At 37.7% G+C, this 13,829-nt stretch overlaps 1 protein-coding gene across 3 annotated transcripts; it reads right to left on the minus strand.

Annotated features, from left to right (window-relative positions):
• Nucleotides 1–811: 811 nt before the first annotated feature.
• Nucleotides 812–11,274, minus strand: LOC116195685 (ubiquinone biosynthesis monooxygenase COQ6, mitochondrial). Of its 3 annotated transcripts, none has more exons than XM_031524989.1 (12): nucleotides 11,120–11,274; nucleotides 9,908–10,103; nucleotides 9,503–9,778; nucleotides 9,228–9,333; nucleotides 7,750–7,843; nucleotides 6,973–7,116; nucleotides 6,696–6,754; nucleotides 4,405–4,472; nucleotides 4,277–4,328; nucleotides 3,852–4,016; nucleotides 1,741–2,340; nucleotides 812–1,262 (listed from the first exon to the last, which is right to left on the minus strand). In XM_031524989.1, exons 3-12 carry the CDS (start codon nucleotides 9,508–9,510, stop codon nucleotides 1,047–1,049), a joined length of 1,512 nt encoding a protein of 503 aa, XP_031380849.1. In that variant the 5' UTR covers nucleotides 9,511–9,778; nucleotides 9,908–10,103; nucleotides 11,120–11,274; the 3' UTR covers nucleotides 812–1,046. The 3 variants fall into 3 exon arrangements, with proteins under 3 accessions (XP_031380849.1, XP_031380848.1, XP_031380850.1); XM_031524988.1 differs by having other exon boundaries at nucleotides 11,056–11,231; XM_031524990.1 differs by having other exon boundaries at nucleotides 1,741–2,337; nucleotides 11,056–11,229.
• Between the last annotated feature and the right edge of the window lie 2,555 nt (nucleotides 11,275–13,829).

Below are 13,829 nucleotides of genomic sequence, written 5' to 3' on the forward strand. Positions count from 1 at the left end.
GTTATTGTAGAATGGAATGCCAAGGTAGTAGTTTATCTAATTTTCGGGAAATCTCACGAGAAAATTTTACTATGCTCGTCATTCTGGAGGGCAAGAAATTGATTCGAGCCCTCACCAAATTTTAGGATCCAGCACACCTTTGAGGAAGCGAATATGGTTGCTCTATCTTGCTTCCTTGGCTAGGGCAGACTTACATTCTCATCAGGATAGTGTACTTTGACTTCCCCTAGGGGGTTAGGTTTTATTCTTCTAGATTTCATCTTGTCTGATCAGATGGACGTGTGCCTGATACCTGTATTTTTTGTATTAACCGAGCTGCTTTGTCTGACTCTGGGACTGGGTAGTTAATATATATTCCTTTCCCAAAAAGAGAGAAGATTAAAATGTTTGTTCAAGGAATGCACATATGAAGCTTTTTCTTTCTACTCATCTCATCCAAGAGACAAGCTGTTCCCCCCTTTGGTAGAAGATATAGGCTGTTATTCAGTGGACTTCTCAGCAACGAAGTAATCGCTTCCTGAGCAACTTTAGAACCATCTCTGACTTTGTCATATTCATACCTCTCACTCCTAAGTTTCCGGAAAGCAGAGAGAGGATGTTCATCAAACCATGCATTATATAGCATTATGCGCACACTAATGCGAGGTTATGTTCTAATAGCCAAATCTAATGAATATCAAGCCAGTATTACTGTTAATCCATCAATAATGAAGATAAGAAGCATTCTTATGTATCATATGATTAGCTCTAGTGTGCCCAAACTTACCTGTCCCATGCTACATGAAATGACATGCTCTTCGGACAGGAAAACTGAGACAAGACCTGCTACAACTGATGAACCAGTACTGCACTCTTTATACATTCTTTTACGAGAGTCTGAAAGAGCTAAGGCCAAAACAGAGAAGAAAAACAAACAACACGAAAAGAAACAGAAAGGAAACGGAAAAGAAGTCTCCACTTTTTTGAAGTAAAGCTAGCATTTTATATAGAAATTAGTCACAAAGCTACCAACTTGCAACATTGATTGACTAGCAAAATTCAACTTCTTAAGTGAAAAGCGGCAGTCTTTGCTCGCCCGAGGCATATGATATAATGTTTCTCTTGAGTGGCGAGAAGTAGTTTGCAGCATTGAAAGCGGCAGCTCTTACTATGTTCAAAGGTCCAAAGTCAATAGAGTAAACCTTCTGAAACCCGTCCAGAATCGCCATCATCACAATGTTTGCAGGTCTCCTCTCTGCCTCATATCTCCTGAGCAACGAGACCTGTAAAATTTCAAATTCCTTTCTTGTCAAATCAATATACACTGCTTACACAAGAGGCTCTCCAGTTTTCAGTCGATGATGTTGTGGAAGATACATAACATATTCTCGAACTCAATGCAGCAAAAAATTATGAATTTAGCAGAACACCATCTCAAGCAGGAAAACCCGAACAAAGAGGTCTTCTCCTACTTATTACATACCAGAGATTCAGAATAAGGAGAGAAAGCCCTAAAATGTAAGCATCTTTTAACTCCACCTAATACAAAAGTGAAATGAATTCATCAACTACTGTTTTTCAACCCATTTTAGTTTTGCTGAATGTCTCATCTTCAATGCTACAAACAATAAAGAAGCAGAAAACATAACATCTACGTTTTTCAACCCGTCTTAGTTCACTTCTTTTCTACATAGTTTTCTTCAAATTCAGACATTATCTCCATTAAGAACAAGAGCCAGTAGTATATAATTAAGCACATACCTCTCCGATGTCTGACCCAACAGCAATACCCTCACCAATGACTCGGGAAAGAGCAAATGCATCGCCAAAACCCAAATTCACCCCCTGACCTGCCAAAGGATGAACGGTGTGTGCTGCATCTCCAACCAAAGCCACGTGCTTTGCAACGTAGCTATTAGCATGCTTCAGAGACAAGGGAAAGACCATCCTTTCAGAAGCCAATCTGACCACTCTTGGTGGAACTGTGAACCCCTCACCAGCTGAAGAAGTCAAACCCGCTCCAAACCAAGAGAGGTCCCCATCCCTTGCTGAACTCGACTTGGGATGTGGACCATACCCATAATCAAGAGCATGGTTCACAGATTTAATAAAATCAGACTCAGTCAAAGATTTCAGTTCAGATGATTCATTTGGGCTCATAGTCCAAACGATATTGCTAAAATTTTCTCCTATTGGTAAAACGGCGATAGGACCAGAAGGAAGAAATCTCTGCCAGGCACAGTTGTTCTCTACCGTATGTTCAACTGTGCAGATAATCGCATTCTGTGCATAGTTCCAGCCTGTTGTCTTGAACCCAGATAGTTCCCGAACATTTGACTTGGACCCATCAGCTCCAACCTGCTTCGGTGTTTACAACTCAAGATCAATGGCAATTGTCTACCAATTGGTCCAACAACAGTTTTTCAAACTCAATAGAGCCACCAAGTTCTAACTGTTGGACCAAGGAAGCACACATGCATCTTGTTGAATTTTGGTAACACCAATTTAAAAGTCCACATATTGACCCGGAGAATTTAACATTTATTGAACTTGCCCATCCAACCAATAAAGTGGCACATTGTTCTGCATTTATTTTTACCTTACATTAATTCTGCAGTAACAATATTTAAAAGCACTAAAATTTCTGGGTGAATTCTACAGGACCTCTAGTGGCTTGCTAAGGACACCCCTCAATTAGAACATTGATGTGCCATTATTCTTTTAGTTTTTTGGTTTTTTTTTCCTGATTAGGTACCATATCATCCCAGAAATGATGGAAAATAGAAAACGGCATTATTCTTTTTTTGTTTTTTGGTTTTTTTTCCCCCTGATTAGGTACCATATCATCCCAGAATGATAGAAAATAGAAAACCTTAAAAAAGAAAATCGCATTTTCCTATGCAAATATCTAATTTTTCTTTTTTATTTCATTTCATTCCAGTGATAATCTGACCTTTAGGAGAGTATGGATGTCCTGTTTTAGAAGCTAGAAATGCCAGTATCTTCATATAAACATCAGGCGGTTCAAGTGCAATCAACGGATGTTTTGGCACTGTGTTTGCAGGGTTAAAAACTTGTTACCACTGCCCATGAGTCAAAACGCTAGTTTGGCAATGTGTTTGACTCATGGGCGTTCTCATATTTCGATGGTGGAAATGTGGAAATGGAGTAGTAGTTTTCTTGCTGCTTCTACAAACTGCTTATGCTATATTTGCTATCTAAATACAATTTTGTCAATACAGTTGACTTCATAACTCTCAAATTTCTAGACTTTGTATCATGCAATGAAAATAATTACATCAAGTTAAGCAGCTGTCTCATCAATCATTGAAATCAATAATTCGTCTAAATTTATGTGTATAGTTCAGCAAAAGAACTAAAATAAATAATGTGATGTTTTTATAGAATATATGATAAACCAATAATAAATGTGTGAAGATGGCAAGTAACAATACGTGATTTTTTATAAGAAATATAAATAATAAATCAACATGGTTATATGTGTTGATACAATATAATTTAACTTAGCTCGAATTCAAAAGTAAATACAGTGCAGTATCGCTAAACATTTCGTGAGTACTTCCAGCAGTTTCAGCACTTTCCAGCAATAATTTGCCAAATAGTTCTGCTTATGAAAATCAGCACTTATTCTGCAATTTTCTGTCAGCACTTTTTCATCAGCTTCAGCATTGCCAAACCAAGCCTAAGTTAATAATAAACTGCAGTGTGACTAATCGATTGAATTTATGAGACTATAGGTTAGTTCCATCTCTAGAATGAAATGAAAATTGTGACCCAACTCATTATACAGATTAATAAAGCCCAATTTTCTTTTTATTTATTGAGGGCAATTATCAACTGACTAGACTTACCACCAATTTTGCATGTATGCAAGTGCCATCACTCAATTCCAGCCTTGCAAAGCCTCTCCAAGGAGATGTTGAAGATGTCCCATTCAGCTCTGTTGGAATAGAGGATGGATTCAAGTTCATTGAAGTTAATCTGGCAGGAAAGACTGTCTTCCTAATATCTGCATTCTGTTATCTTTGCCTTGTTAGTATTATGCATAAACATGTGATAATTTAAAAAAAAAAAAAAACCACCACCACCACGTATCAAATACAGGACTATATGCTCATATTTTTGCCTTGTTAGATGCCAACGAATGATTTTCTTATCCAATCTTTTGATGGATGATTAATGAGCTTTAGTTCAGTATGGGATCTTATTTCTCCAACTTTAAAAATGACTTTAACTGCAACTTTAAATGAGTGAGTGAGTTTATCACGGTATATACCTGTATGCATGACAAGAGAGAACTCTGAAGCACCTTATTCTCAACAACACATCTACATCGGAACAGCACAATCAGCTTCAAAGAGTGAAGCATAAAGAGAATAGAGTCACATGTGTGCACATACTCACCCCAGTACTTCTTTACTTACATCCCTTGCATTATATCGAGTGTATCCCAGGCCAGTATAATCCCATACCTTCAAGAATAGAAATCGACTGAGCATAAAAATAAGTCAAAAATGACATTGGCATCAATTATGTATAAAGCCCGTGACCATGCAAGAGATGCCATATTCAAGAAAACTGGTCACATATTCAAGATGAGTTAGGAGGAATGGTGGACAGCTTAGTGATTAGTGAAGAATTGTATATGGTGGAAAGAAGCACTGCCTATTGTTGTAGGGGAATTAAATTAGTGAAAAAGAAATATGAAGAATGACCAAAGCAGCATATCAGATAAATTTAACCAAGGAAATTCATTTACAATGCAGACAATCTCATGACATATTCATGCATTTAGAAGAATAAAGAGGTAGCTTGATAGAGGAGTTTAATTTTTCTGCAAGATAAGATTTACTATTTTAGTTATTATCGTTCATCAACTGGCAGCGAAGTTCTGTTCAACCATGCAAATTCAATGGACTGATCAGAGGGAGAAAAAAAAATGCAGGTTTAACATAGAGATGACAAATCATGTCCACTATGCATATTTTATTTATTATAAAGAAATATCACTTCGGTTATCATCAATTCCACCCATTACAATGCATCCAAGTATCCATCCAAAAATATAGACCATTATATAAGATGCGTTATCGTTGAGCAATAAACAATATCGTTTTAATCTAACAATTTTGAACTTCAGAAAGGAAAAAAAAAAAAAAAAGGTTCCAGAGGTCCTAAACAATTTGAACTTTTAAAATAGTTTCAGAGGCCTCCTAAGTATTAATATATATCACTGCAGGTTCAATTCATCCTACTTATGTTGCCTCCTTTGTCTTGCAAAGCTTTCATCATTAATCTCTTAATCATGAGTGGGTTGAGTAATAGATCATAATCATGCATTTGTCTCACAATCTTTACCTTTTAGAACAATTGAAAGAGTCTATTCAGAATATCATCGTTGCAAATAAATCTTCTAGTGTTTCTCTCATAGAATTACTTCTTTGGCTTTCAAAAGTTGATTCTTTCTTATACCAAAGTTTATCACCGTCATATAGTTTGCATTACTGATAATTGGAAGGAAGAGCAGTCTAACAAATATCCATACCTATATATAATAACTGGGTTTTTTGCCAGCTCCCACACAGTCAATCAAAATCAAATAGCGACTTCTCATGCTGCCATGTCAACAGTTAATATTGAGGAAATTGCTTATACATATATAGTGGCGGAATATAATATATATAATATTTCATGAATAGATATTCTGATATTTCATTGTTAGATGTTCTTGCTAAATAAAGTTGTGTAATGATACCATAATATCTATATGCATATTCTAGCATTTCTTGTCTATATTCTTATATATTTTTATGATATTCATATACATAGAGCTCATTATACTCTTATACCTTCTACATACGGGAGATAAACTCCATCTCTTAATAAATTCCATCCCTCAACTATTATTGCTATTTCACGGTCTGCAAATATATATTTTCCATAATTCATACATTAACTATAATTGCTATTTAATGGTCTGCAAGTTTCTTACAGGGGTTTATCTATGCTTTCTCTACATAGATCATAACTTCTGTAAGGAGCAATGAAGTTAGGTCACTCAATGAAACTTCTTGATTTCCTAACAGTAATGTCAACTATTGCTATTTCTTATCAAGATTCCTTACATCTTAAGCTCTTTATTTCCTCTTAACAATTTTTTCGTCAGTGTAATATAACATAGATAATTAGATATCTCTTTTCAACTCTAGTTAATTCTTTTTCATTTTGTTATCATGCATGACCACCATCACCGTGACCAAAAGATCACGTTCTAAAACAAGAAGTAATAAAGAAATAATAGATCTCTTCACATAAGTTTAAGATATCAATAAAAATAATGATCATCGTCACAGACTACATAGTTCAACAATATCTCTCCACAACATATATAATATTTATCACACTTCTTGCTACCAAAAATAACTTAAAATTTTACCATGCATTCACTAGCGTAATGCGCGGGTTTTCATTTAGTTCAATGGTTACAAATGTCAGGAAAAAATTATAGATGCCTGGAAATTTACTTTCAAAGGAGAAAAGCACTCGCAATAATGGCCCTAGTTAATGCATGCCATTGTGATTAGGAAATCCTTAAACATGGAACCCCTTTCAAAACATAGCAAATAATTTTAAACAGAAAGTATAGGCATGCACTGCTCAAGATAGAAGACTAATTTAATAAAAACCAAAATTACCTGCATTTTATCAAAGTATGCATGCCGATGTTGCTGAACATATTCCCAAGCACCAATCTCTGCATGTAAACTAAAAATTCTTTAACTCTGCATACGAAGATAGTAGAATTCCTAACTCAAGTCTTGTTCATAAAATGGACAAATGTACAGGGCAGATCGATGGAAGAACAAAAGAATATGTTCTAGTTTAAATTTTCCATCTTCCTCAAGCATGTTTTAATATATTTATCTTTTTGAGATTATATTGGAAATGAGAAAAGAAGACTCGAGCTGATACCTTTGAAAAGGGATATAGTTGCAGGTGTTACAGTGCTGACCCTTGGATCTGGAGGATCCTCTTTCTTGATGGTAATTCCGTTGACCAGTGCAGGATTACTATCAATTATGGCAACATTCAGATGTTTTGTCAGCGACATGCTTGCTGCAAATCCATGAGTAACTGAAATTATTTTGAGAAACTTACAACAATCAAGACACTAGAGATGCCAAAGCCAGCCTATTCTGTTCAAACATTAAAAACAGTACACCAGTGATTACTATTTCTCACAGTATCATTCCAATTGGTTTACCCACCAAAAACCTGCAGACCCTCAAAACAGATAAGATGTTAACATGTCAGCCCGAGAGCAAGTCACCAATATTCCGTTTTGATAAAATTTATCCAAAAAAGAAAAGTCACCAGACATTCCTATAACTGCTAATTCGACTTCTTGTATGACCAAAACAAGAGATCCTAACTTATCAGAGAATCAAGATGCCCAACTGAGCACTCTTTTTAGCGCAATTACTTCCTTGAAATGAAAATGCGCTCAGTAAACAATTTGACAGAACATGGACATGGGCCATGAGATAATGCGAGCACTAAAAATGATATTAGCAGTACTTTATTAGCTCATTTTAGGGGTTACAATTTATTGTAATGTCACTGTTACGTGTTATTGGAAGAAGACATTTTGGGAGCAGGACTTGGCAATTTTTTATCTATATGACATATAAAGAGCACAAATATCACGAGAATATAATACTAGCAGAACAAATGAAAATCATTACTTGCCTAGGGAACAAGCAACAGCCATGCCAACCATTCCTCCACCAACGATAGCAACATCATACTCTTCTGAGTGACTAGTAAGCCTTTGCTTCTCAGCCTGTAGAATATTAATCAAAATAAAATGACACGTCCATCCATCATTAGAAACCGCTCAAGCAAAGGCAGGATGTAAAATGGGGAAAAGCATAAGAACAATTTTAAAAGAACTGCAAATTACTCAAGCAAATATCTGCAGAAAAAGACAAGGTCACAACTTTGTAACTAATTGAAGGTTTCACCCTTCTAATAAAAAGAGGATAACCAAAATCGAATAGAATATAATAAAGCACAAATAAAATAAGAGTAAGAGGAATGTGCAGCCACTGTATGAGAGAGTAAATGTGTGCAGCAGAATAAACTTATATCCCCTCCATGTGTCACCATAGTTTCCCCTTGTATAAGCTCTTGGAAGGAGGGAAAAGAATCATACAAGGAGAAAGTTTTATAGGACATAAGGTACTTTTTTCAGCCAACAATGTCAAATCAACGAGTATGTATAACCTATTCATATAAAAAAAAAAACAGGTGTAACCAATCATTGGTTACATAACATATGCTAAATTTATAAAACAAATCGGTCATTGTTAGCATAACATACTTGCTTCGAAAAACTATTAAGATAGCATATGTCAAAAGCTTCAAAAGAAAATATATTAGGCTGGCATATGCTTGTGCTGGCGTAAATTATTAAAAAGAAAAAGGTGCACCAAAGTGTTCCACAAATTCTCTACCATCAAGGCTTCTTACTCTTATGAACAATCCGAAAGGGAGAGAAATGTCGAAATAATTGTATATTCCATAAAATTCAGTTGATAGTTCATCAGTATGCAAGAAGATTGAATGTAAGAAACACCTGATCTAGAGAAAGCTAACATTGTTAGGTTTCGAGGAGTTCCTAAGGACAAAGCTACTCAAAAAGGAGGAACTACTAGCCAGAAGTCCACTGATTTCTTAAGGTTCTGTGAATTAAATGGACATGTTAAAACCCAAGAACCCAACAAAGGTGTTATAGGACAAAAATGCACCAGTTAAAGCATGTACAGAAGCTAATTCTCAAAATGTAAAAGGAAGATAAGATAATGTGACTACAACCATCTATTGTCAGTAGAGATTTTGAAAAAAAAAATCGACAGATAGAGCTGATGAGACTAGTTTGACTGGCTCATCACCACCCTGTGTGATCTCCCACCCCAACACAATTAACATTTCCTCAATGTCCATAACTCAGAGAGAGATTTAAAGCTGTTCCACTTGATATGGTCATCTTATCCAAGATTTAAAGCAATTAATCGAGTTCACTGCCTCAAAATTATCATGTACTCATCTATGTTCCACATGCAATCAAATTTTCGCATTCCTCTGGCACAACAAAAGATCATCACACCTGATCAAACACACATTTAACTCAGAGCCATGAACGATGAAAAAATATCGGAAATTACATGTTTAGCTTGGGCAGTGCCTGAATTCACAGCAGCAGCATCGCAAAACGATCTCCAAGGAACCCTAACGAGGCAAGAATTTCCAGCAAATCGCCTCGCTAGAAGCCTGCATCGAAACTCCACCAATCAGATCGACCACAAACCGAGAAGGTATTGTAGAATGCAATATAAAATCATTTCAGTTGAGAAGCTCAGCTGAACTGCCTGAGCCAAGCTCATTTCAGCATCAATGGATGAAAAAGAAGACAGAAAGTTCTGGTTTTGGAATATGGCACCTGTTCATGCTTAAATTGCAACGGTAGGGAGAGGGATGGATGTGATGAGTGAATCAGCAGTCGGATTAAGGGATTTTTCACAGTTGGATAGGATCAACTATTGAGAGTTCCACCACTTCCGCTCCAGCTATGGCAATAACGCAGTAGTGGCTTAAGCAGGTCTAAAATCAGCTCTATAGCAGATCATAGAGAGAGAAAGGAGACCGGCCGCATTGCGAAGGAGAGAGCTGAAGGAAGCAATGAAGGCTCGGGATCACGAGCAGCACAGCGGGTAGGCTGTCCCATTTCAAACAAGCGGAAACCAGACAACATAACATCTATTACTCAAATGAACAAAATCAGCAAGCTACAGCCAAATCATTGAAAAAAACAGAGGCCATTAGGAGAGTGTGAGAGTGTGCTGACCTGATGACTACAACATCTTGCAAGGACGACAATGATGCAGCAGACCTGAAATTGGTGTGAAGGCCCCAGTGATTGAGAAAGCAGAGAGCTTCAGGACAGAGGCGCTGGTGTTGAGGGTGGAGACTCTGGCTTCACCAAGCTGAAGTTGCAGAGTCAGACGCCGATCGAAGAAGTTGCAGAGTCATACACTTTGTTACTGTCACCATGAGATTCATCAGGTACAAATCAACGTGTTGAGATGGAAATTTAACACAATATCATATCTGTGTTCAACAGAAGTGGTTACAAACAATTCCAAATTACAACCAAAGATTTGGAACTTCCAAATGAATATGCAATGTCAAAAGAATCAGGATGCAGCGAGGAACACATAAAATTGTAGAAACTTTCCGACTTCGGTGCCCAAGAAAAGAGCAGCTTCCCACAAAAAAATAGCTAAAGTCCCATCACTTACTTATGCGGTTAACCATTTTTCTCTTCACAGCAACTAAAAAACTTTCTTGTCACAGAAAGATAAATTTTAATGACAGTACGTTAATCTACAACAACTAACGATGATTGAGAACCACATACACCCGATTACAGAAAGTGACTTAAAAGTGAAATTATGCCTAGCCGATTTTATTTGCAGAATCAAGCAAGAACTACTAGGCCAAAGGTCAACATAACAGTTAACCCTATACGGGAAACACCTCAGTCACGACCCATGTATTTTCAAAATGACCAAATCATATCAAGAATTGCCAGAACCACAAGGTGTTGATTGGATGACATTAGTATAGCATTTCAACTCCCAGAACCACAGCAAGCATTGCCGCCTGGAACGCAAACAACAGATACTTTTAACCTAAAGAAACACAGACACCAACGCACAATGAAACGGGGGGGAAGCTGAAAACTTTCCAGATTACATCTAAAGAACTACATAGGACATCAGGATAAACAAACGATACCGGCCAGAACAACCATCAATCCTCAAAAGATTCTGAACCCAGCACTCGGAATGCATCACCACATACAAAAATCGACCCTGAATCTACTACTGATAAGCAAAAGGCTGAAATTTTGTGGACAAAGCAGAGTGATTGGAGAGTGAACAACACAGCAAATGGAACAAAGAAAACACAACCAGAACGTCGGAATTTGACCTGGTTCCTGAACTAGGGCAGACGAAATCGTGCAGAAGGCAAGGAAGGGGCGTTAGACTCTCACCGGAAGACCACCTCGATTCGAAAAGAGGCATCGAGAAAGTCCTAAATTTGAATTTTTGGGAGTTCGGGTGGAGGATTTGCTGCTGCTGCTTCTTCTTCTTCTGCAGAAACCTCGCCTATCACTCAGTTGCCGACGATACAACAGTAGGATCCGGGTAGGGATGAACCGGGTCGGATAGGTCCGTTTGTTTTCGGTTCGGGTATAGTGTGCGGCCCATAGCAAGATGGATTACGTCGAAGGAGCCCAATGCCTGAAAATTAACCACAACTGTAGCTCAAGAGACGTTAAAAAATTCCCGAGAAATCGAGTCCTCGAGGCCACTTTCACGTGCGATCGCACTCGACAAAAGCTCGATATGTGGATCCGAGTCGCTAAGTCAAATGGATTGTTTTGGTCCTATGAGCGGAGAGGTAAACCTTCGCCGTTAGAAAAAGAATGGGAAAATTACAGTAATGGTCTTAAATATTTGTCATTTTTTGACTTTGATCCTAAAAGTTTGACTTAGGTAAAACAAGTCCTAAAACGTTTTGAAATGTGGCAGCTCTGGTCCTATTTGTTATGAACCGTTATTGAGCTGATGACATAGACATAATGGCGTCAAATATGTCCAGCTTGCAGTTAACGGGATGACGTGGCCATACGGATCAAACCGGGCCATTCTTTTAACCCGTGGATCAACCTGACTTCTCAACCCGCTGCTCATCCTTTCAACACGACTGGCCTCAGTCAAACCTACCGAGAAGAGTGGCCTCAGCAAACGTACTGAGAAGTGAGAAGGGGAAGACACAGACCCGAAGAGGAAGTATAGGAGAGTCTGAAGAAGCAAGCTTCGAGTTGAAGACGTAGACCCGAAGAAACAAGCAAGCTTCGAGTTCCTGAAGAAGAAGGTGCTGAGGAGCAAGGTGCTGACCCGAAGAAGAAGAATAATAAGAGGAGAAGCAAATTTACTGTTCATGTTCATTTACTGAGGATAAGAGAGGAGGAGAGGAGGAGAAGAGAGGCTCATTACTCCTCATTACTGATCATTTTCTGTTTCATTGTAGGTATTATTCAAATATTGTTGAATTTTTTGGTCAAATCGTGTTTTAATGAAAGATTGTCAATATTGTGATGCGTTTTAATGATGATGCTTATTCTGTTACATTGGTGTTGTAGAATTGATGATTTGGACTGTCAACTTCAACTATCATGGATACACTCTTGAAATACACCATGGCGGGTCCTTTAAGGAAGAAGGAGGGGAACTATTGTACAGTGGGAGTGAAAAATTGGTTTGGGATATTGATCCAAACAAAGAGTCTATTACTCATATGGTGAAAGACTTGGAAAATATGGGGTATAAAGGTAATATGGAGGTGGTCTTGTGTAGGGTCTATGGGAAGGGGTTAAAAGAGGGATTATTTGAGGTTTACAAGGACAGTTCTATCATTCAAGTCATAGGGCAGCTGTTGGAGCATAAATATTGTCAGCTGTATGTGAAGCACATAACCGGCCCTAAAGCAAATGTTGAGAACCCTAAGGCGGATACAGAGGGAGGTGCTGAGGGGACTTTCGAGAGGACTGACCTAGCTGCAGAAGAAAGTGAAGAGAACAGTAGTGGGAGTGAGAGTGATTTTGGTTATGGGGATGTGCCTGCAAACCTCAGTGAAGAAGATGATCCTGAGCTCCAAGATATCAGGTCCCAAGTTTTAATTGCGAAGAAGAACAGAGCTAAAAAGTTGAAGAGTGTGAGGCTAGAGAAGGATCTGGATACGCAGAAAAATAAGGGCAAAGAGAAAGAGGGCGCGATTGTTATTACGGATATATAACAGATTATCCATCTTCTGATGAGACCTGCAGCATTAACTCTGGTGAATCAAGTTCAGAGTTTGAGAATGATGAAAACACATTGAGAGAAAAACAACCTAGATGTCACTTCATAAAGTCAGGTACATTCCCTCAATATGAACCGACTTGTGAGTAGCCAACTTTTACTGTGGATCAACTGTTTGATGATGGGAAACAATTTAAGGATGCAATTTGTTTGACTTCTGTGAAGACCCAAAGGAATCTATACTTCAAAAAGAATTGCAAAGAGTATATAAGAGTGAGGTGTAAAGAGAAGACTTGTCTTTGGAATATAGTTGCCAAATTCATGAAGAACCTTGGTGCTTACCAAGTGAGGAAAATTTGTGACAATCACACCTGCAATGTCACTTACAAGAATAGTAGAGTGAATAGACCATGGTTGGCTAGAATGGGCACAATCAGGTCACTTCCATCCATCAATCTAAATGAATTCAAAAAACTAGTGAATGAGCAATTAGGTGTAGAGATATCTAGACACCAGTGTAGGAGGGCAAAGGAAAATGTTTATGATTTGTTGGTTGGTGATAGTAAAGTAGAGTATGCATTGATGTGGTTTTATGCTGATGAATTGAAGAGATCAAATAGGGATTCCTCTGTCTATATGATGGTTCAAAGGCCAATACCAACTGAGCCACCCGTTTTCGATAGAATTTATGTGTGCTTTGAGACTTTAAAGACATGATTTGTAAAAGGCTGCAAGCAAATAATTGGTCTTGATGGGTGTTTTTTGAAGACAGTGGTGAAGGGTCAACTGCTAACTGCCATTGGTAGGGATGGGAACATTCAAATGTTTCACATTGCTTGGGGCATCGTTCAAGTTGAGAGTAGAGATACATGGTTATGATCAAGGTTTTCAAAATCG

Source organism: Punica granatum, chromosome 2 (genome assembly GCF_007655135.1).
Source record: "Punica granatum isolate Tunisia-2019 chromosome 2, ASM765513v2, whole genome shotgun sequence".
In the NCBI taxonomy this organism is placed as follows: domain Eukaryota; kingdom Viridiplantae; phylum Streptophyta; class Magnoliopsida; order Myrtales; family Lythraceae; genus Punica; species Punica granatum.

What these genes read in the sequence shown, in the direction of transcription:
- LOC116195685 (XM_031524989.1), bottom strand. An exon ending in GCATACATGCAAAATTGGTG is followed by an intron (nt 2,341 to 3,851) that starts GTAAGTCTAGTC and finishes TAAACACCGAAG; the next exon opens with CAGGTTGGAGCTGATGGGTC. An exon ending in TTGGGTCAGACATCGGAGAG is followed by an intron (nt 1,263 to 1,740) that starts GTATGTGCTTAA and finishes GAAATTTTACAG; the next exon opens with GTCTCGTTGCTCAGGAGATA.